The sequence below is a fragment of the Mobula hypostoma genome, chromosome 30 (genome assembly GCF_963921235.1).
Source record: "Mobula hypostoma chromosome 30, sMobHyp1.1, whole genome shotgun sequence".
In the NCBI taxonomy this organism is placed as follows: domain Eukaryota; kingdom Metazoa; phylum Chordata; class Chondrichthyes; order Myliobatiformes; family Myliobatidae; genus Mobula; species Mobula hypostoma.
The window spans coordinates 21291158-21311982 of record NC_086126.1 but is presented as its reverse complement, the minus strand read 5'-3'; the positions used below and the strand labels follow the sequence as shown (position 1 = coordinate 21311982).

Below are 20825 nucleotides of genomic sequence, written 5' to 3'. Positions count from 1 at the left end.
TAACATCTCCTCCTCATTGATGATCAACACTGGTGCACCTCAGGGGTGTGTGCTTAGTCCACTGCTCTACTCTCTGCATACACATTACTGTGTGACTAGGCACATCTCAAATACCATTTTTGAATTTGCTGACGATACAACCATTGCTGATAGAATCTCAGATGGTGACGAGAGGGCCTACAGGAGTGAGATATACCAGCTTCCTGGGTGTCAAGATCTCTTAGGATCTAACCTGATCCCAACATATCGATGCAGTTATAATGAAGGCAAGACAGTGACTATACTTCATTAGGAGTTTGAAGAGATTTGGTTTGTCACCTAAAACACTTGAAAATTTCTATAAATGTACCGTGGAGAGCTTCTGACAGGCTGCATCACTGTCTGGCACTGGGGGCGGTGGGGTGGTTGTTAGTGGCTACTGCACAGGATCAAAAGAAGCTACAGAAAGCTGTAAAATTAGTCAGCTCCATCTTGGGTACTAGTTTCCATAGTATCCAAAACATCTTCAATGAGCAGTGTCTCAGAAAGGTGACGTCAATCATTAAGGACCCTCAACACCCAGGACAGGCCCTCTTCTCATTGCTACCATCAGGGAGGAGGTACAGGAGACTGAAGACACACACTCAACGATTCAGGAACAGCTTCCTCCCCTCTGCCATCTGATTTCTGAATGGACATTGAACCCACGAACACTACCTCACTATTTTTACATTTTTTAATATATATCTGTTTTTGCATTATTTTAATCTATTCAATATACATATACACACTTACTATAATTGGCTTACTTATTTACTTTTTCCTTCTATATTACGTATTGCATTGAGCTAAGTCAACAAATCTGAATCTGATTCTGATGAGCCTGTCCAAGGTTCTCTAAAATGCCTGTTTCTTGTTGTGGAAGAAGATAGGTGTTCTGATCTCCAGTCCCGTACTGGGTTGGAGCTGGGTGGGGTGATGTTTGAATCCAGCTCAGGTCGGTGAGGGGAGAGGTCAGGCAGTGCAGTCAGGGAGGTCAACAGAGGATCTCGATAACACACAACGTCTGCACTTTCACAGAACTTTGCTTTGGCCCTGACCTTTGGCTTCAACCTGCACGAGAACCTACCAGATCAGCTGACGGGCATCCTCAAAGCCGATTGGCTGGGCTGGAATGGGCGAGAGGCCCTTGATGTCGGATTCCTTCTGTCTGAATGTGTAGTCTGTGAATCGAGCAAACACAACGTGTCATGAGTCCCGGCTTTGCCCTCACACCGTCCGATTGTACTTTCAGCGGGCGGGCTTTGGGTTCAGGAGACCTGCAAGCAGACCTAACTGTAGACAGGGCCCAGTCCCTGACTGTGGGCACTCAGCAGAGATGTTGCAAGCCTCAATACAGTGGATGTGGAGAGGATGTTTCCTGTAGTGGGGGAGTCTCGGACCAGAGGACACAGATAGAGTGGATGTGGAGAGGATGTTTCCTACAGTGGGGGAGTCTAGGACCAGAGGACACAGATAGAGTGGATGTGGAGAGAATGTTTCCTATGGTGGGGGAGTCTACCACCAGAGGACACAGATAGAGTGGATTTGGAGAGGATGTTTCCTATAGTGGGGGAGTCTAGGACCAGAGGGCACAGATAGAGTGGATGTGGAGAGGATGTTTCCTATGGTGGGGGAGTCTAGAACCAGAGGACACATTAGAGTGGATGTGGAGAGGATGTTTCCTATAGTGGGGGAGTCTAGGACCAGAGGACACAGATAGAGTGGATGTGGAGAGGATGTTTCCGATAGTGGGGGAGTCTAGGAGCAGAAGACACAGATAGAGTGGATGTGGGGAGGATGTTTCCTACGGTGGGGGAGTCTAGGACCAGAGGGCACAGATAGAGTGGATGTGGAGAGGATGTTTCCTATAGTGGGGGAGTCTAGGACCAGAGGACACAGATAGAGTGGATGTGGAGAGGATGTTTCCTAAAGTGGGGGAGTCTAGGACCAGAGGGCACAGATAGAGTGGATGTGGAGAGGATGTTTCCTATGGTGGGGTAGTCCAGAACCAGAGGACACAGATAGAGTGGATGTGGAGAGGATGTTTCCTATAGTGGGGGAGTCTAGGACCAGCGGACACAGGTAGAGTGGATGTGGAGACGATGTTTCCTGCAGTGGAGGAGTCTAGGACCAGAGGACACAGATAAAGTGGATGTGGAGAGGATGTTTCCTATAGTGGCAGAGTCTAGGACCAGAGGACACAGGTAGAGCGAATGTGGAGAGGATGTTTCCTATAGTGGGGGAGTCTAGGACCAGCGGACACAGGTAGAGTGGATGTGGAGACGATGTTTCCTGCAGTGGAGGAGTCTAGGACCAGAGGACACAGATAAAGTGGATGTGGAGAGGATGTTTCCTATGGTGGGGGAGTCTAGGACCAGCAGACACAGGTAGAGTGGATGTGGAGACGATGTTTCCTACAGTGGGGGAGTCTAGGACCAGCGGACACAGGTAGAGTGGATGTGGGGACGATGTTTCCTGCAGTGGAGGAGTCTAGGACCAGAGGACACAGATAAAGTGGATGTGGAGAGGATGTTTCCTATAGTGGGGGAGTCTAGGGCCAGAGGACACTGGAGAGGATGTTTCCTATAGTGGGGGAGTCTAGACCAGAGGGCACAGATAGACTGGATGTGGAGAGGATGTTTCCTATGGTGGGGTAGTCCAGAACCAGAGGACACAGATAGAGTGGATGTGGAGAGGATGTTTCCTATAGTGGGGGAGTCTAGGACCAGCGGACACAGGTAGAGTGGATGTGGAGAGGGTGTTTCCTACAGTGGGGGAGTCTAGGACCAGCGGACACAGGTAGAGTGGATGTGGAGACGATGTTTCCTGCAGTGGAGGAGTCTTGGACCAGAGGACACAGATAAAGTGGATGTGGAGAGGATGTTTCCTATAGTGGCGGAGTCTAGGACCAGAGGACACAGGTAGAGTGGATGTGGAGAGGATGTTTCCTTCGGTGGGGGAGTCTTGGACCAGAGGACACAGATAGACTGGATGTGTAGGGGATGTTTCTTGTAGCTGGAGAGTCTAGGACCAGAGGACACAGATAGAGTTGATGTGGAGGGGATGTTTCCAATAGTGGCGTGTCTAGGACCAGAGGACACAGATATAGTGGATGTGGAGAGGATGTTTCCTATAGTGGGGAGTCTAGGACCAGAGGACTCAGATAGAGTGGACGTGGAGAGGATGTTTCCTACAGTCAGGGAGTCTAGGACCAGAGGACACAGATAAAGTGGATGTGGAGAGGATGTTTCATATGGTGGGGTAGTCTAGGACCAGAGGACACAGATAGAGTGTATGTGGAGAGGATGTTTCCCACGGTGGGGGAGTCTAGGACCAGAGGACACAGATAGAGCGGATGTGGAGAGGATGTTTCCTATAGTGGGGGAGTCTAGGACCAGAGGACACAGATAGAGTGGATGTGGAGAGGACGTTTCCTATAGTGGGGGAGTCTGGGACCAGAGGACACAGATAGAGTGGATGTGGAGAGGATGTTTCCTACGGTGGGGGAGTCTAGGACCAGAGGGCACAGATAGAGTGGATGTGGAGAGGATGTTTCCTATGGTGGGGGAGTCTAGGACCAGAGGACACAGATAGAGTGGATGTGGAGAGGATATTTCCTATAGTGGGGGAGTCTAGGACCAGAGGATTCAGATAGAGTGGATGTGGAGAGGATGTTTCCTACGGTGGGGGAGTCTCGGTCCAGAGGACACAGATAGAGTGGATGTGGAGAGGATGTTTCCTATAGTGGGGGAGTCTAGGGCCAGAGGACACTGGAGAGGATGTTTCCTATAGTGGGGGAGTCTAGGACCAGAGGCCACAGATAGAGTGGATGTGGAGAGGATGTTTCCTACGGTGGGGGAGTCTAGGACCAGAGGGCACAGATAGAGTGGATGTGGAGAGGACGTTTCCTATAGTGGGGGAGTCTGGGACCAGAGGACACAGATAGAGTGGATGTGGAGAGGATGTTTCCTACGGTGGGGGAGTCTAGGACCAGAGGGCACAGATAGAGTGGATGTGGAGAGGATGTTTCCTATGGTGGGGGAGTCTAGGACCAGAGGACACAGATAGAGTGGATGTGGAGAGGATATTTCCTATAGTGGGGGAGTCTAGGACCAGAGGATTCAGATAGAGTGGATGTGGAGAGGATGTTTCCTACGGTGGGGGAGTCTCGGTCCAGAGGACACAGATAGAGTGGATGTGGAGAGGATGTTTCCTATAGTGGGGGAGTCTAGGGCCAGAGGACACTGGAGAGGATGTTTCCTATAGTGGGGGAGTCTAGGACCAGAGGCCACAGATAGAGTGGATGTGGAGAGGATGTTTCCTACGGTGGGGGAGTCTAGGACCAGAGGGCACAGATAGAGTGCATGTGGCGAGGATGTTTCCTATAGTGGGGGAGTCTAGGACCAGAGGACACAGATAGAGTGGATGTGGAGAGGATGTTTCCTACGGTGGGGGAGTCTAGGACCAGAGGGCACAAATAGAGTGGATGTGGAGTGGATGTTTCCTATGGTGGGGGAGTCTACAACCAGAGGACACAGATAGAGTGGATGTTGGGAGGATGTTTCCTATAGTGGGGGAGTCTAGGACCAGAGGACACAGGTAGAGCGAATGTGGAGAGGATGTTTCCTATAGTGGGGGAGTCTAGGACCAGCGGACACAGGTAGAGTGGATGTGGAGACGATGTTTCCTGCAGTGGAGGAGTCTAGGACCAGAGGACACAGATAAAGTGGATGTGGAGAGGATGTTTCCTATGGTGGGGGAGTCTAGGACCAGCAGACACAGGTAGAGTGGATGTGGAGACGATGTTTCCTACAGTGGGGGAGTCTAGGACCAGCGGACACAGGTAGAGTGGATGTGGGGACGATGTTTCCTGCAGTGGAGGAGTCTAGGACCAGAGGACACAGATAAAGTGGATGTGGAGAGGATGTTTCCTATAGTGGGGGAGTCTAGGGCCAGAGGACACTGGAGAGGATGTTTCCTATAGTGGGGGAGTCTAGACCAGAGGGCACAGATAGACTGGATGTGGAGAGGATGTTTCCTATGGTGGGGTAGTCCAGAACCAGAGGACACAGATAGAGTGGATGTGGAGAGGATGTTTCCTATAGTGGGGGAGTCTAGGACCAGCGGACACAGGTAGAGTGGATGTGGAGAGGGTGTTTCCTACAGTGGGGGAGTCTAGGACCAGCGGACACAGGTAGAGTGGATGTGGAGACGATGTTTCCTGCAGTGGAGGAGTCTTGGACCAGAGGACACAGATAAAGTGGATGTGGAGAGGATGTTTCCTATAGTGGCGGAGTCTAGGACCAGAGGACACAGGTAGAGTGGATGTGGAGAGGATGTTTCCTTCGGTGGGGGAGTCTTGGACCAGAGGACACAGATAGACTGGATGTGTAGGGGATGTTTCTTGTAGCTGGAGAGTCTAGGACCAGAGGACACAGATAGAGTTGATGTGGAGGGGATGTTTCCAATAGTGGCGTGTCTAGGACCAGAGGACACAGATATAGTGGATGTGGAGAGGATGTTTCCTATAGTGGGGAGTCTAGGACCAGAGGACTCAGATAGAGTGGACGTGGAGAGGATGTTTCCTACAGTCAGGGAGTCTAGGACCAGAGGACACAGATAAAGTGGATGTGGAGAGGATGTTTCATATGGTGGGGTAGTCTAGGACCAGAGGACACAGATAGAGTGTATGTGGAGAGGATGTTTCCCACGGTGGGGGAGTCTAGGACCAGAGGACACAGATAGAGCGGATGTGGAGAGGATGTTTCCTATAGTGGGGGAGTCTAGGACCAGAGGACACAGATAGAGTGGATGTGGAGAGGACGTTTCCTATAGTGGGGGAGTCTGGGACCAGAGGACACAGATAGAGTGGATGTGGAGAGGATGTTTCCTACGGTGGGGGAGTCTAGGACCAGAGGGCACAGATAGAGTGGATGTGGAGAGGATGTTTCCTATGGTGGGGGAGTCTAGGACCAGAGGACACAGATAGAGTGGATGTGGAGAGGATATTTCCTATAGTGGGGGAGTCTAGGACCAGAGGATTCAGATAGAGTGGATGTGGAGAGGATGTTTCCTACGGTGGGGGAGTCTCGGTCCAGAGGACACAGATAGAGTGGATGTGGAGAGGATGTTTCCTATAGTGGGGGAGTCTAGGGCCAGAGGACACTGGAGAGGATGTTTCCTATAGTGGGGGAGTCTAGGACCAGAGGCCACAGATAGAGTGGATGTGGAGAGGATGTTTCCTACGGTGGGGGAGTCTAGGACCAGAGGGCACAGATAGAGTGCATGTGGCGAGGATGTTTCCTATAGTGGGGGAGTCTAGGACCAGAGGACACAGATAGAGTGGATGTGGAGAGGATGTTTCCTACGGTGGGGGAGTCTAGGACCAGAGGGCACAAATAGAGTGGATGTGGAGTGGATGTTTCCTATGGTGGGGGAGTCTACAACCAGAGGACACAGATAGAGTGGATGTTGGGAGGATGTTTCCTATAGTGGGGGAGTCTAGGACCAGAGGACACAGATAGAGTGGATGTGGAGAGGATATTTCGTATACTGGGGGAGTCAAGGACCAGAGGACACAGATAGAGTGGATGTGGAGAGGATGTTTCCTATAGTGGGGGAGTCTAGGAGCAGAGGACACAGTTAGAGTGGATGTCGGGAGGATGTTTCCTACAGTGGGGGAGTCTAGGACCAGAGGACACAGATAAAGTGGATGTGGAGAGGATGTTCCCTATCGTGGTGGAGTCTAGGACCAGAGGACACAGATAAAGTGGATGTGGAGAGGATGTTTCCTTCGGTGGGGGAGTCTTGGACCAGAGGACACAGATAGAGTGGATGTGTAGGGGATGTTTCTTGTAGCTGGAGAGTCTAGGACCAGAGGACACAGATAGAGTTGATGTGGAGGGGATGTTTCCAATAGTGGCGTGTCTAGGACCAGAGGACACAGATATAGTGGATGTGGAGAGGATGTTTCCTATAGTGGGGGAGTCTAGGACCAGAGGACTCAGATAGAATGGACGTGGAGAGGATGTTTCCTACAGTCAGGGAGTCTAGGACCAGAGGACACAGATAAAGTGGATGTGGAGAGGATGTTTCATATGGTGGGGTAGTCTAGGACCAGAGGACACAGATAGAGTGTATGTGGAGAGGATGTTTCCCACGGTGGGGGAGTCTAGGACCAGAGGACACAGATAGAGCGGATGTGGAGAGGATGTTTCCTATAGTGGGGGAGTCTAGGACCAGAGGACACAGATAGAGTGGATGTGGAGAGGACGTTTCCTATAGTGGGGGAGTCTGGGACCAGAGGACACAGATAGAGTGGATGTGGAGAGGATGTTTCCTACGGTGGGGGAGTCTGGGACCAGAGGGCACAGATAGAGTGGATGTGGAGAGGATGTTTCCTATGGTGGGGGAGTCTAGCAGCAGAGGACACAGATAGAGTGGACGTGGAGAGGATGTTTCCTACAGTGGGGGAGTCTAGGACCAGAGGACACAGATAGAGTGGATGTGGAGAGGATGTTTCCTATAGTGGGGGAGTCTGGGACCAGAGGACACAGATAGAGTGGATGTGGAGAGGATGTTTCCTACTGTGGGGGAGTCTGGGACCAGAGGGCACAGATAGAGTGGATGTGGAGAGGATGTTTCCTATGGTGGGAGAGTCTAGGACCAGAGGACACAGATAGAGTTGATGTGGAGGGGATGTTTCCAATAGTGGCGTGTCTAGGACCAGAGGACACAGATATAGTGGATGTGGAGAGGATGTTTCCTATAGTGGGGGAGTCTAGGACCAGAGGACTCAGATAGAGTGGACGTGGAGAGGATGTTTCCTACAGTCAGGGAGTCTAGGACCAGAGGACACAGATAAAGTGGATGTGGAGAGGATGTTTCATATGGTGGGGTAGTCTAGGACCAGAGGACACAGATAGAGTGTATGTGGAGAGGATGTTTCCCACGGTGGGGGAGTCTAGGACCAGAGGACACAGATAGAGCGGATGTGGAGAGGATGTTTCCTATAGTGGGGGAGTCTAGGACCAGAGGACACAGATAGAGTGGATGTGGAGAGGACGTTTCCTACGGTGGGGGAGTCTAGGACCAGAGGGCACAGATAGAGTGGATGTGGAGAGGATGTTTCCTATGGTGGGGGAGTCTAGGACCAGAGGACACAGATAGAGTGGATGTGGAGAGGATATTTCCTATAGTGGGGGAGTCTAGGACCAGAGGATTCAGATAGAGTGGATGTGGAGAGGATGTTTCCTACGGTGGGGGAGTCTCGGTCCAGAGGACACAGATAGAGTGGATGTGGAGAGGATGTTTCCTATAGTGGGGGAGTCTAGGGCCAGAGGACACTGGAGAGGATGTTTCCTATAGTGGGGGAGTCTAGGACCAGAGGCCACAGATAGAGTGGATGTGGAGAGGATGTTTCCTACGGTGGGGGAGTCTAGGACCAGAGGGCACAGATAGAGTGCATGTGGCGAGGATGTTTCCTATAGTGGGGGAGTCTAGGACCAGAGGACACAGATAGAGTGGATGTGGAGAGGATGTTTCCTACGGTGGGGGAGTCTAGGACCAGAGGGCACAAATAGAGTGGATGTGGAGTGGATGTTTCCTATGGTGGGGGAGTCTACAACCAGAGGACACAGATAGAGTGGATGTTGGGAGGATGTTTCCTATAGTGGGGGAGTCTAGGACCAGAGGACACAGATAGAGTGGATGTGGAGAGGATATTTCGTATACTGGGTGAGTCAAGGACCAGAGGACACAGATAGAGTGGATGTGGAGAGGATGTTTCCTATAGTGGGGGAGTCTAGGAGCAGAGGACACAGTTAGAGTGGATGTCGGGAGGATGTTTCCTACAGTGGGGGAGTCTAGGACCAGAGGTCACAGATAAAGTGGATGTGGAGAGGATGTTCCCTATCGTGGTGGAGTCTAGGACCAGAGGACACAGATAAAGTGGATGTGGAGAGGATGTTTCCTTCGGTGGGGGAGTCTTGGACCAGAGGACACAGATAGAGTGGATGTGTAGGGGATGTTTCTTGTAGCTGGAGAGTCTAGGACCAGAGGACACAGATAGAGTTGATGTGGAGGGGATGTTTCCAATAGTGGCGTGTCTAGGACCAGAGGACACAGATATAGTGGATGTGGAGAGGATGTTTCCTATAGTGGGGGAGTCTAGGACCAGAGGACTCAGATAGAATGGACGTGGAGAGGATGTTTCCTACAGTCAGGGAGTCTAGGACCAGAGGACACAGATAAAGTGGATGTGGAGAGGATGTTTCATATGGTGGGGTAGTCTAGGACCAGAGGACACAGATAGAGTGTATGTGGAGAGGATGTTTCCCACGGTGGGGGAGTCTAGGACCAGAGGACACAGATAGAGCGGATGTGGAGAGGATGTTTCCTATAGTGGGGGAGTCTAGGACCAGAGGACACAGATAGAGTGGATGTGGAGAGGACGTTTCCTATAGTGGGGGAGTCTGGGACCAGAGGACACAGATAGAGTGGATGTGGAGAGGATGTTTCCTATGGTGGGGGAGTCTAGCAGCAGAGGACACAGATAGAGTGGACGTGGAGAGGATGTTTCCTACAGTGGGGGAGTCTAGGACCAAAGGACACAGATAGAGTGGATGTGGAGAGGATGTTTCCTATAGTGGGGGAGTCTGGGACCAGAGGACACAGATAGAGTGGATGTGGAGAGGATGTTTCCTACTGTGGGGGAGTCTGGGACCAGAGGGCACAGATAGAGTGGATGTGGAGAGGATGTTTCCTATGGTGGGAGAGTCTAGGACCAGAGGACACAGATAGAGTTGATGTGGAGGGGATGTTTCCAATAGTGGCGTGTCTAGGACCAGAGGACACAGATATAGTGGATGTGGAGAGGATGTTTCCTATAGTGGGGGAGTCTAGGACCAGAGGACTCAGATAGAGTGGACGTGGAGAGGATGTTTCCTACAGTCAGGGAGTCTAGGACCAGAGGACACAGATAAAGTGGATGTGGAGAGGATGTTTCATATGGTGGGGTAGTCTAGGACCAGAGGACACAGATAGAGTGTATGTGGAGAGGATGTTTCCCACGGTGGGGGAGTCTAGGACCAGAGGACACAGATAGAGCGGATGTGGAGAGGATGTTTCCTATAGTGGGGGAGTCTAGGACCAGAGGACACAGATAGAGTGGATGTGGAGAGGACGTTTCCTACGGTGGGGGAGTCTAGGACCAGAGGGCACAGATAGAGTGGATGTGGAGAGGATGTTTCCTATGGTGGGGGAGTCTAGGACCAGAGGACACAGATAGAGTGGATGTGGAGAGGATATTTCCTATAGTGGGGGAGTCTAGGACCAGAGGATTCAGATAGAGTGGATGTGGAGAGGATGTTTCCTACGGTGGGGGAGTCTCGGTCCAGAGGACACAGATAGAGTGGATGTGGAGAGGATGTTTCCTATAGTGGGGGAGTCTAGGGCCAGAGGACACTGGAGAGGATGTTTCCTATAGTGGGGGAGTCTAGGACCAGAGGCCACAGATAGAGTGGATGTGGAGAGGATGTTTCCTACGGTGGGGGAGTCTAGGACCAGAGGGCACAGATAGAGTGCATGTGGCGAGGATGTTTCCTATAGTGGGGGAGTCTAGGACCAGAGGACACAGATAGAGTGGATGTGGAGAGGATGTTTCCTACGGTGGGGGAGTCTAGGACCAGAGGGCACAAATAGAGTGGATGTGGAGTGGATGTTTCCTATGGTGGGGGAGTCTACAACCAGAGGACACAGATAGAGTGGATGTTGGGAGGATGTTTCCTATAGTGGGGGAGTCTAGGACCAGAGGACACAGATAGAGTGGATGTGGAGAGGATATTTCGTATACTGGGGGAGTCAAGGACCAGAGGACACAGATAGAGTGGATGTGGAGAGGATGTTTCCTATAGTGGGGGAGTCTAGGAGCAGAGGACACAGTTAGAGTGGATGTCGGGAGGATGTTTCCTACAGTGGGGGAGTCTAGGACCAGAGGTCACAGATAAAGTGGATGTGGAGAGGATGTTCCCTATCGTGGTGGAGTCTAGGACCAGAGGACACAGATAAAGTGGATGTGGAGAGGATGTTTCCTTCGGTGGGGGAGTCTTGGACCAGAGGACACAGATAGAGTGGATGTGTAGGGGATGTTTCTTGTAGCTGGAGAGTCTAGGACCAGAGGACACAGATAGAGTTGATGTGGAGGGGATGTTTCCAATAGTGGCGTGTCTAGGACCAGAGGACACAGATATAGTGGATGTGGAGAGGATGTTTCCTATAGTGGGGGAGTCTAGGACCAGAGGACTCAGATAGAATGGACGTGGAGAGGATGTTTCCTACAGTCAGGGAGTCTAGGACCAGAGGACACAGATAAAGTGGATGTGGAGAGGATGTTTCATATGGTGGGGTAGTCTAGGACCAGAGGACACAGATAGAGTGTATGTGGAGAGGATGTTTCCCACGGTGGGGGAGTCTAGGACCAGAGGACACAGATAGAGCGGATGTGGAGAGGATGTTTCCTATAGTGGGGGAGTCTAGGACCAGAGGACACAGATAGAGTGGATGTGGAGAGGACGTTTCCTATAGTGGGGGAGTCTGGGACCAGAGGACACAGATAGAGTGGATGTGGAGAGGATGTTTCCTATGGTGGGGGAGTCTAGCAGCAGAGGACACAGATAGAGTGGACGTGGAGAGGATGTTTCCTACAGTGGGGGAGTCTAGGACCAAAGGACACAGATAGAGTGGATGTGGAGAGGATGTTTCCTATAGTGGGGGAGTCTGGGACCAGAGGACACAGATAGAGTGGATGTGGAGAGGATGTTTCCTACTGTGGGGGAGTCTGGGACCAGAGGGCACAGATAGAGTGGATGTGGAGAGGATGTTTCCTATGGTGGGAGAGTCTAGGACCAGAGGACACAGATAGAGTTGATGTGGAGGGGATGTTTCCAATAGTGGCGTGTCTAGGACCAGAGGACACAGATATAGTGGATGTGGAGAGGATGTTTCCTATAGTGGGGGAGTCTAGGACCAGAGGACTCAGATAGAGTGGACGTGGAGAGGATGTTTCCTACAGTCAGGGAGTCTAGGACCAGAGGACACAGATAAAGTGGATGTGGAGAGGATGTTTCATATGGTGGGGTAGTCTAGGACCAGAGGACACAGATAGAGTGTATGTGGAGAGGATGTTTCCCACGGTGGGGGAGTCTAGGACCAGAGGACACAGATAGAGCGGATGTGGAGAGGATGTTTCCTATAGTGGGGGAGTCTAGGACCAGAGGACACAGATAGAGTGGATGTGGAGAGGACGTTTCCTATAGTGGGGGAGTCTGGGACCAGAGGACACAGATAGAGTGGATGTGGAGAGGATGTTTCCTACGGTGGGGGAGTCTGGGACCAGAGGGCACAGATAGAGTGGATGTGGAGAGGATGTTTCCTATGGTGGGGAAGTCTAGCAGCAGAGGACACAGATAGAGTGGACGTGGAGAGGATGTTTCCTACAGTGGGGGAGTCTAGGACCAGAGGACACAGATAGAGTGGATGTGGAGAGGATGTTTCCTATAGTGGGGGAGTCTGGGACCAGAGGACACAGATAGAGTGGATGTGGAGAGGATGTTTCCTATGGTGGGGGAGTCTAGGACCAGAGGACACAGATAGAGTGGATGTGGAGAGGATGTTTCCTATAGTGGGGGAGTCTTGGACCAGAGGACACAGATAGAGTGGATGTGGAGAGGATGTTTCCTATAGTCGGGGAGTCTGGGACCAGAGGACACAGATAGAGTGGATGTGGAGAAGATGTTTCCTATAGTGGGGGAGTCTAGGACCAGAGGACACAGATAGAGTGGATGTGGAGAGGATGTTTCCTATAGTGGGGGAGTCTTGGACCAGAGGACACAGATAGAGTGGATGTGGAGAGAATGTTTCCTATAGTCGGGGAGTCTAGGACCAGAGGACACAGCCTCAGAATAGAAACACGTCCCTTCAGAACAGAGATGAGGAAGTGATCGATTGAAGCTACACGGAGTTAGTAACCCATAGGTTGCAGGAGGCAAGGAACTGGGTGACTCTCAGGAGAGCGATGGGAAATGCAGAGTACCCCTGTGGCTGTTCCACTCAGTAATAATGATATCAGTTTAGCTACTACTGGTGGGGAATGACCTACTGCGGGGAGCTACAGTGACCGGGTCTCTCACACTGAGTCTGGTGCTGTGCTCAGAAGACCAGAGAGGTGAAGAGGGTTGCAGTGCTGAGAGGAGATTCCTTAGTGAGAGGAACAGAGGCGAGGTTCTGTGGGTGCGATAGAGACACCTGCATGGTAAGTTGCCTCCCAGGTGCCAGGGTCAAGGATGTCCCGGATCGGGTCCATGATATTCTCAAGGGGGAGCGTGTGCACTCAGAGGTCATATTGACACCAATGACAAAGGTAGACAAGGTGAGGAGGTCCTGAAGAGAGATTTTAGGGAGCTTGGTAGAAATCTGAGAAGTAGGCCCTCCAGGGTGGTAATCTCTGGATTGCTGCCTGTGCCACGTGTCAGTGAGGGTAAGAATAGGATGACTTGGCAGGTGAATGCGTGGCTGAGGAACTGGTGCTGGGACAGGGGCTCAGATTTATGGATCATTGGGATCTCTTCTGGGGAAGGTATGATCTGTACAAAAAGGGATTGGTTACACCTGAACCCAAGGGGGTCCAGTATCCTTGTGGGCTAGAGTTGTTTGGGAGGATTTAAACTAGTTTGACAGGGGGATAAAAACCAGATGGCATTGGGTATGAGGGAGTTGGTTTACAAACAGAGGCAGTGTGTAGTGAGACTCCTAGCAAAGGGAGGCTGACGACAGGGCAAAGCTGCAGCCAACAGGATGAGCTGCAATGGAAAAGGTGGACAAAATCGAAACAGGCGAAAACAGGACTAAAGGTGTTATATTTGGATGTGTGCAGTGCATGGAATAAGGTAGATGAACTTGTAGCACAGTTACAGATTGGCTTATATGATGTTGTGGGCATCACTGAATTGTGGCTGAAAGAAGATTATACAGTAGCTGGGAGCTTAATGTCCAAGGATACACATTGTACCAAAAGACAGGCAGGAAGGCAGAGGGGGTGGCGTAGGTCTGTCAGTATAAAATGAAATCAAATCTACAGAAAGCGATGACATAGGGTAGAAAGGCGTTGAATTGTTATGGGTAGAGCTAAGAAACTGCAAGGATGAAAAGACCCTATTGGGAGTTATATACAGACCGCCTAAACAGTAGAAAAGGTATGGTCTACAAATTACATCAGGAGATAGAAAAGGCATGTCAAAAGGGCGTTGTTGCGATAGTTACGTAGTTTTCAATATGCAGGTAGATTGGCGAAATCAGATTGATGCGACATCCCAAAAGTGGAAATTTGTAGTATGCCTACAAGATGGCTTTTTAGAGCAACTTGCCGTTGAGCCCACTGGGAGACCAGCTATTCTGGATTGGGTGTTGTGCAGTGATTAGAAAGCTTAAGGTAAAGGAACCACTGATCACAATATGATAGAATTCACCCTGCAATCTGAGGAAAAGAAGCTAAAGTTTGATGTATCAGTATTACAGGGGAGTAAAGGGAAAGACAGGGGCACGAGAGAGGAGCTGGCCAAAATTGATTGGAGAACACTGGCAGGGTCAATGGCTGGAATTTCTGGGAGCAATGCATAAGATGCAGGACATGTACATCCCATAGAAGGTATTTTAAAGCAGGATGACACAGCCGTGGCTGTCAAGGGAAGTCAAAGCCACAGAGAGGGCTATAATAGAGCAAATACTCGTGGGAAGTTAGAGTATTGGGAAGCTTTTTAAAACCAACAGAAGGCAACTAAAAAAAAAGTCATAAAGAAGGAGAAGATGAAATACGAAGGTAAACTAGCCAATAATATTAAAGAGGATACCAAAAGCCTCTTCAAAAATATAAAGTGTAGAAGAGAGCCGAGAGTAGATATTGGAATTCAGAAAAATAATGCTGGAGAGGTAGTAATGGGGTATATGGAAATGGCAGATGAACTGAATAAGTATTATGCATCAGTGTTCTTTGTGAAAGACACTGGCAGTATGCTGGAAGTTCCGGGTGTCAGGGGGCAGAAATTTGTGAAGTTGCCATTACTAGGGAGAAGGTTCTTGGGAAGCTGACAGGTCTGAAGGTAGATAAGTCAGCTGGACCAGATGGATTACACTCCAGGGTTCTGAAGGATGTGGCTGAAGAGATTGTGGAGGCATTAGTAATGATCTTCTATGAATCACTAGATTCTGGAATGATTCCGGAAGACTGGAAAATTGCAAACGTCGCTCTATTCTTCAAGAGTCAGAAGAAAGGAAACTATAGGCCAGTGACTCTGACCTCATGTGGTTAGGAAAATATTGGAGTCAATCATTGAGGAGGTGGTTTCCTGGTACTAGGAGGCACACGATAAAACAGGCCATCGTCAGCATGGTTTCCCCAAGGGAAAATCCTGCCTGAGAAATCTGTTGGAATTCTTTGAAGAAATAACAAGCAGGATAGAGAAAGGAGAATCAGTTGATGTTGTGTACTTGGACTTTCAGAAGGCCTTTGACAAGGTGTCACACATGAGGCTGCTTAGCAGAGAGCCCATGGTACTACATAAAGACACTAGCATAGATAGAGCATCAGCTGATTGGCAGGAGGCAGAGAGCGGGAAATAAAGAGGGCCTTTTCTGGTTGGCTGCCGGTGACTCATTCTGTTCCATAGGGGCCTGTGCTCGGACTGCATCTTTTAATGTTAAATTTCCATGACTTGGATGAAGGAATTGACGGCTTTGTTGCAAAGTTTGCAGATGATACAGGTGGAGGGGCAGGTAGCTTTGTGGAAGTAGAGAGGCGAGGGAAGGATTTGGACAGATGGGAGAATGGGCATAGAAGTGGCTGATGGAATGCAATGTTGTGAAGTGTACGGTCAAGCACTTTGGTAGCAGAAATGAAGGGGCTGACTGTTTTCTAAATGGGAAGAAAATTCAAAGAGCTGAGGTGCAAAGGGACCTGGGAGTCCTCGTGGAGAACACCCTAAAGGTTAATTTTCAGGTTGAGCCTGTGGTGAGGAAGGTAAATGTGATGTTAGCATTCATTTCAAGAGGACTAAAATATAAAAGCAAGGATGTAATTTTGAGGCTTTATGAAGTACTGGTGAGGCCTCACTTGGAATATTGTGAGTAGTTTTGGGCCCTTTCAGGAAGTGCTGAAACTGGAGACGGTTCAAAGGAGGTTCACGAAAATGTTTCTAGGATTGAATGACTGGTCAGATGAAGAGCGTTTGATGGCTCTGGGCCTGTATTCAGTAGAATTCAGAATAATGAGGGGTGGCCCCATTGAAGCCTTTCGAATGTCGAAAGGTCTTGATGGAGTGGATGTGAAGAGAATGTTTCTTATGGTGGGGAGGTCTAAGACCAAAGGACATGACCTCAGAACAGAGGGACATCCTTTTAGAACAGAGATGAGGAAGATTTTATTTTTGCCGGAGAGTAGTGTATCTGTGGATTTTGTTATCACAAGTGGCTGTGGAGGGCAAGCCATTGGGTATTTTTAGGTTGATAAATTCTTGATTGGTCAGGGCATGAAGAGATATGGGGAGAAGGTAGGAGATTGAGGCTGAGAGAGAAATGGATCAGTCACGATGAAATGGTGGAGCAGACTCGATGGGCTGAATGGCCTAATTCTGCTCCTACTGTATATCTTATGGTTTTATGGTCTTCTGAATGACTTTCGGCAGAATGTGGTGAATCTGTGGAATTCATTGCCATGGGGACTGTTCGAGAGTCTGATAACAGTGGGGTCAAAGCTGCCCTTGAGCTCTGGTGATACGTGCTTTCGTATCTTCTGCCCAGTGGGAGGTTGGGGTGTGGGGGGTAAGATATCCCCGGTGGGAAGGGTCCAATTTTATGAAATATTATCCCTGCGGGCGAGGCCACAGTCCCTGACCAAAGACCCCGTTAATACGCCCTGATTTCAGGGCACAAGTGTGAGTTCAGAGTACAGGCCCTGAGCAGAGGGAGATGAGACACCACCCTCGGTAGGGAGGAGGGTGAGGGTGAGGGGGAATACCTTTCCCAGGGGATGAGACACTTCCCTCGGTGAGGAGGAGGGTGATGGTGAAGTTTAGGGTGAAGGTGAGGGGGAATACCTTTCCCAGGTGGATGAGACACCACCCTCACTGGAGGGGAGGGGAATACCTTTCCCGGGGGGGAGACACGACCCTCAGTGAGGAGGAGGGTGAGGGTGACGATTAGGGTGAGGGTGAAGGGAATTACCTTTCCCAGGGGGATGAGACTCCACCCTCGGTGAGGGGGAGGGGAATACCTTTCCCGGGGGGGAGACACGACGGTGGGGAGGACGGTGAGGGTGTGGGTGGCGGGAATACCTTTCGCTGGGTAGTAGGGAGTCAGCTGGTCACCGAAGTTGTTCTTGTAGGAGCCACGCTCGACGCCGGAGGGCGGGAGATACCACGAGTGGGGGTAGGTCTCATTCACATCGCTAACTTTGCCGTCGTTTATGTCCCCCGGGTCCGTGTAGACGATGATGCCCACCACCCCAAATCGTGCTCCGTTGATCGCCTGCCAGACCAAATCGGAAGTTATATCCCTGCCCCATCCAAGCTCCCTGACTGAAGGTAAGTGAGTGGAGGGTGCCAGGGAACATTGACTTCTCTAACTTCCATTAATGCCCCTCCTCCCCTTCTTACCCCATCCCTTATTTATTTATTTATTTATTTGTTTGTTTGTTTTCCCTTTTCTTTCTCTCTCTTTTTTCTCACTCTGTCCCTCTCACAATCACTCTTTGCCTGCTGTCCATCTTCCTCTGGGCTCCCCTCCCCCTTTCTTTCTCCTTAGGCCTCCTGTCCCACAATCCTCTCCCTTCTCCAGCCTGGTACCCCTTTTGCCAATCAACTTCCCAGCTCTTGGCTCCATCCCTCTCCCTCCTGTCTTCTCCTATCATTTCGGATCTTCCCCTCCCCCTCCCACTTTCAAATCTCTGACTATCTCTTCTTTCAGTTAGTCCTGATGAAGGGTCTCGACTGTACTTCTTCCTATAGATGCTGCCTGGCCTGCTGCGTTCACCAGCATTTTGCTTGTGTTGCCAGTGTAGGTATTGGTTCATCGAGAGTTTCCCCTCAACTCTTCAAACACCTTCTTCTCCAAATCCTGTGCACCATGCTTAATTTTCCTCATTGAGAGCCCCTCCACATTCCCACTATCCCCTCCTCCGTCTGTCCATCACTCCCCCTCACCTGGATCTACCCGTCACCTCCCAGTCTCTGTCACTATTCCCACTCTCCCCTCCTCCGTCTGTCCATCACTCCCCCTCACCTGGATCCACTCGTCACCTCCCAGTCTCTGTCACTATTCCCACTCTCCCTTCCTCTGTCTGTCCATCACTCCCCCTCACCTGATCCACCCGTCACCTCCCAGTCTCTGTCACTATTCCCACTCTCCTCTCCTCAGTATGTCCCTCACTCCCCCTCACCTGATCCACCCGTCACCTCCCAGTCTCTGTCACTATTCCCACTCTCCTCTCCTCCGTCTGTCCATCACTCCCCCTCACCTGGATCCACGCGTCACTTCCCAGTCTCTGTCACTATTCCCACTCTCCCCTCCTCCGTCTGTCCATCACTCCCCCTCACCTGATCCACCCGACACCTCCCAGTCTCTGTCACTATTCCCACTCTCCCCTCCTCCGTCTGTCCATCACTCCCCCTCACCTGATCCACCCGTCACCTCACAGTCTCTGTCACTATTCCCACTCTCCCCTCCTCCGTCTGTCCATCACTCCCCCTCACCTGATCCACCCGTCACCTCCCAGTCTCTGTCACTATTCCCACTCTCCCCTCCTCCGTCTGTCCATCACTCCCCCTCACCTGATCCACCCGTCACCTCCCAGTCTCTGTCACTATTCCCACTCTCCCCTCCTCCGTCTGTCCATCACTCCCCCTCACCTGGATCCACCCGTCACCTCCCAGTCTCTGTCACTATTCCCACTCTCCCCTCCTCCGTCTGTCCATCACTCCCCCTCACCTGATCCACCCATTACCTCCCAGTCTCTGTCACTATTCCCACTCTCCCCTCCTCCGTCTGTCCATCACTCCCCCTCACCTGATCCACCCATTACCTCCCAGTCTCTGTCACTATTCCCACTCTCCCCTCCTCCGTCTGTCCGTCACTCCCCCTCACCTGATCCACCCGTCACCTCCCAGTCTCTGTCACTATTCCCACTCTCCCCTCCCATGGCGCCCCCACCCTCGCCATTCCCCATATCCTTTGCTCCCGCCAGATTTACAAACTCGCTCTCCGCTCCACATTGACAAATGCAGTATTGTGCAGAAGTGTCAGGCACCCTGGCTTTGCAGATAGAGGGATTAGGCTTAGTGGAACGTGGCCAAACACAGACAAATGCAGGTAAATGTTGATCTTGATTTTCGGGGACAAAGTCAACTGAGAGGCCTAATTCTGTGCTGGGTAACTCCAAGGATCTCTGTCTCTGGGAGATATGGACTGCTCGTGATTGCCTTCCCACTCCACGCACCACGGGGGCATCGACCCCATTCCATCATACCTTGTCGACCCGGCCCGTGCCTCCATACTTGACGATGGCCACCGTGTTGTTGAGGTCAATGTGATGTTTCTCAATCAGGTTAATGTAGTCCGCCATGCTCCCCTGGTTGGCGTACACCAGCTTACCCTGTGTCGTAGGACAGAGAACCAGTTACTACTGGGCACAACGAGGGGAGAGGGGAGAGGCTTGGGGTCCCACAGGTGGGTCCAGACCTTACCTTTGCGATTCCACTAGGTGCATAAGCCGCGAAGGGCTGTACCACATCGGGGTCCAGTTGATCCTGGGTGTAGTTCACCTCCTTGACACGAGACCTGAAGAGTTCTTTCCCACTGGTGGAGACTGAGGAAAGAGCAGAGAACATGTGCAGCAGCAGAGAACAGCAACAGGCCATTCAGCCCACAATGCTGCTGGCCAGAAAGAGCGACAATCAGTGAACAGGGAATGGAGGCGGCCAATTTGTGAAGCAGTCCTTGCAGCCGCCATTTTTGGAACTGCTTGCTGAACTGATTTCTTTCTGTGATGTAATTTAATCAGAGCAGTGGAAGGAGTTACCTGCTAAACCCTGGTTCGTTCTCAGACAAACAGCTATTTATTATGTAATGTGGCTGGTTTTCATGGGAAGCAGTTCATTCGGTTCAGTGTCTGGGTCACATGGTTTGAACCAGTCAAGAGCTGGAAAGAATGAAAGGCACAAGGCCGTGGGTAGCCAATAGGTTGGTCAGGTGACCTTGAGCCAATGAGATTGAAGCACATTTGAGCTGGTGAGGAATGATTACAAAAATGAGAGGCTCCGAATGCTAAGGGGTGACAGCACATTGCAAACGATCCCTCGCAGATCGCCGACACGGGGAGATTGGATTGGGACCATGGCCAGCTTAGGCTTCTTTCCTGGTAGTACCATTCACTGTTCAGGGAGGGGCACAGGGCCCTAGTGGCTGGGCACACAGTTTGCGAACCCACATGTTTTTTTAGTAGAGACAATAAAGGTCAGGAAATAAAGATTCTCTCTGTGATTAATTGATCATTGTTACAAATGGGTAATTGTTAAGGTTGTTATAGCCTGTGATGGTAATAGGGACAAGTTCCCACTACCTATTAAATGCTCCCAATGGTGTGCACCTCAAAAAGCCCCTGACAGCCCAGTCCAGCTCCTCGCCTTCACGTTCGTCTTAGCTATGAAGCCCGGTGGAACCGTTTCTACTGACAGGAGAAGGGAAAATGCTGGGTTACTGGC

The 20825-nt window shown here is 50.9% G+C and overlaps 1 protein-coding gene across 1 annotated transcript in view; it reads right to left on the bottom strand.

The window, feature by feature from the left end:
* naaladl1 (N-acetylated alpha-linked acidic dipeptidase like 1) overlaps positions 1 to 20825 on the bottom strand; it is a 130120-nt gene that overhangs the window by 55557 nt on the left and 53738 nt on the right. Inside the window, exons 4-7 of the mRNA XM_063036561.1 lie at positions 19809 to 19930; positions 19592 to 19717; positions 17403 to 17595; positions 1109 to 1202 (exon numbers count right to left, since the gene is read on the bottom strand). Coding sequence (XP_062892631.1) covers positions 1109 to 1202; positions 17403 to 17595; positions 19592 to 19717; positions 19809 to 19930 — 535 coding nt within the window. The remainder of the gene's footprint in view (positions 1 to 1108; positions 1203 to 17402; positions 17596 to 19591; positions 19718 to 19808; positions 19931 to 20825) is intronic.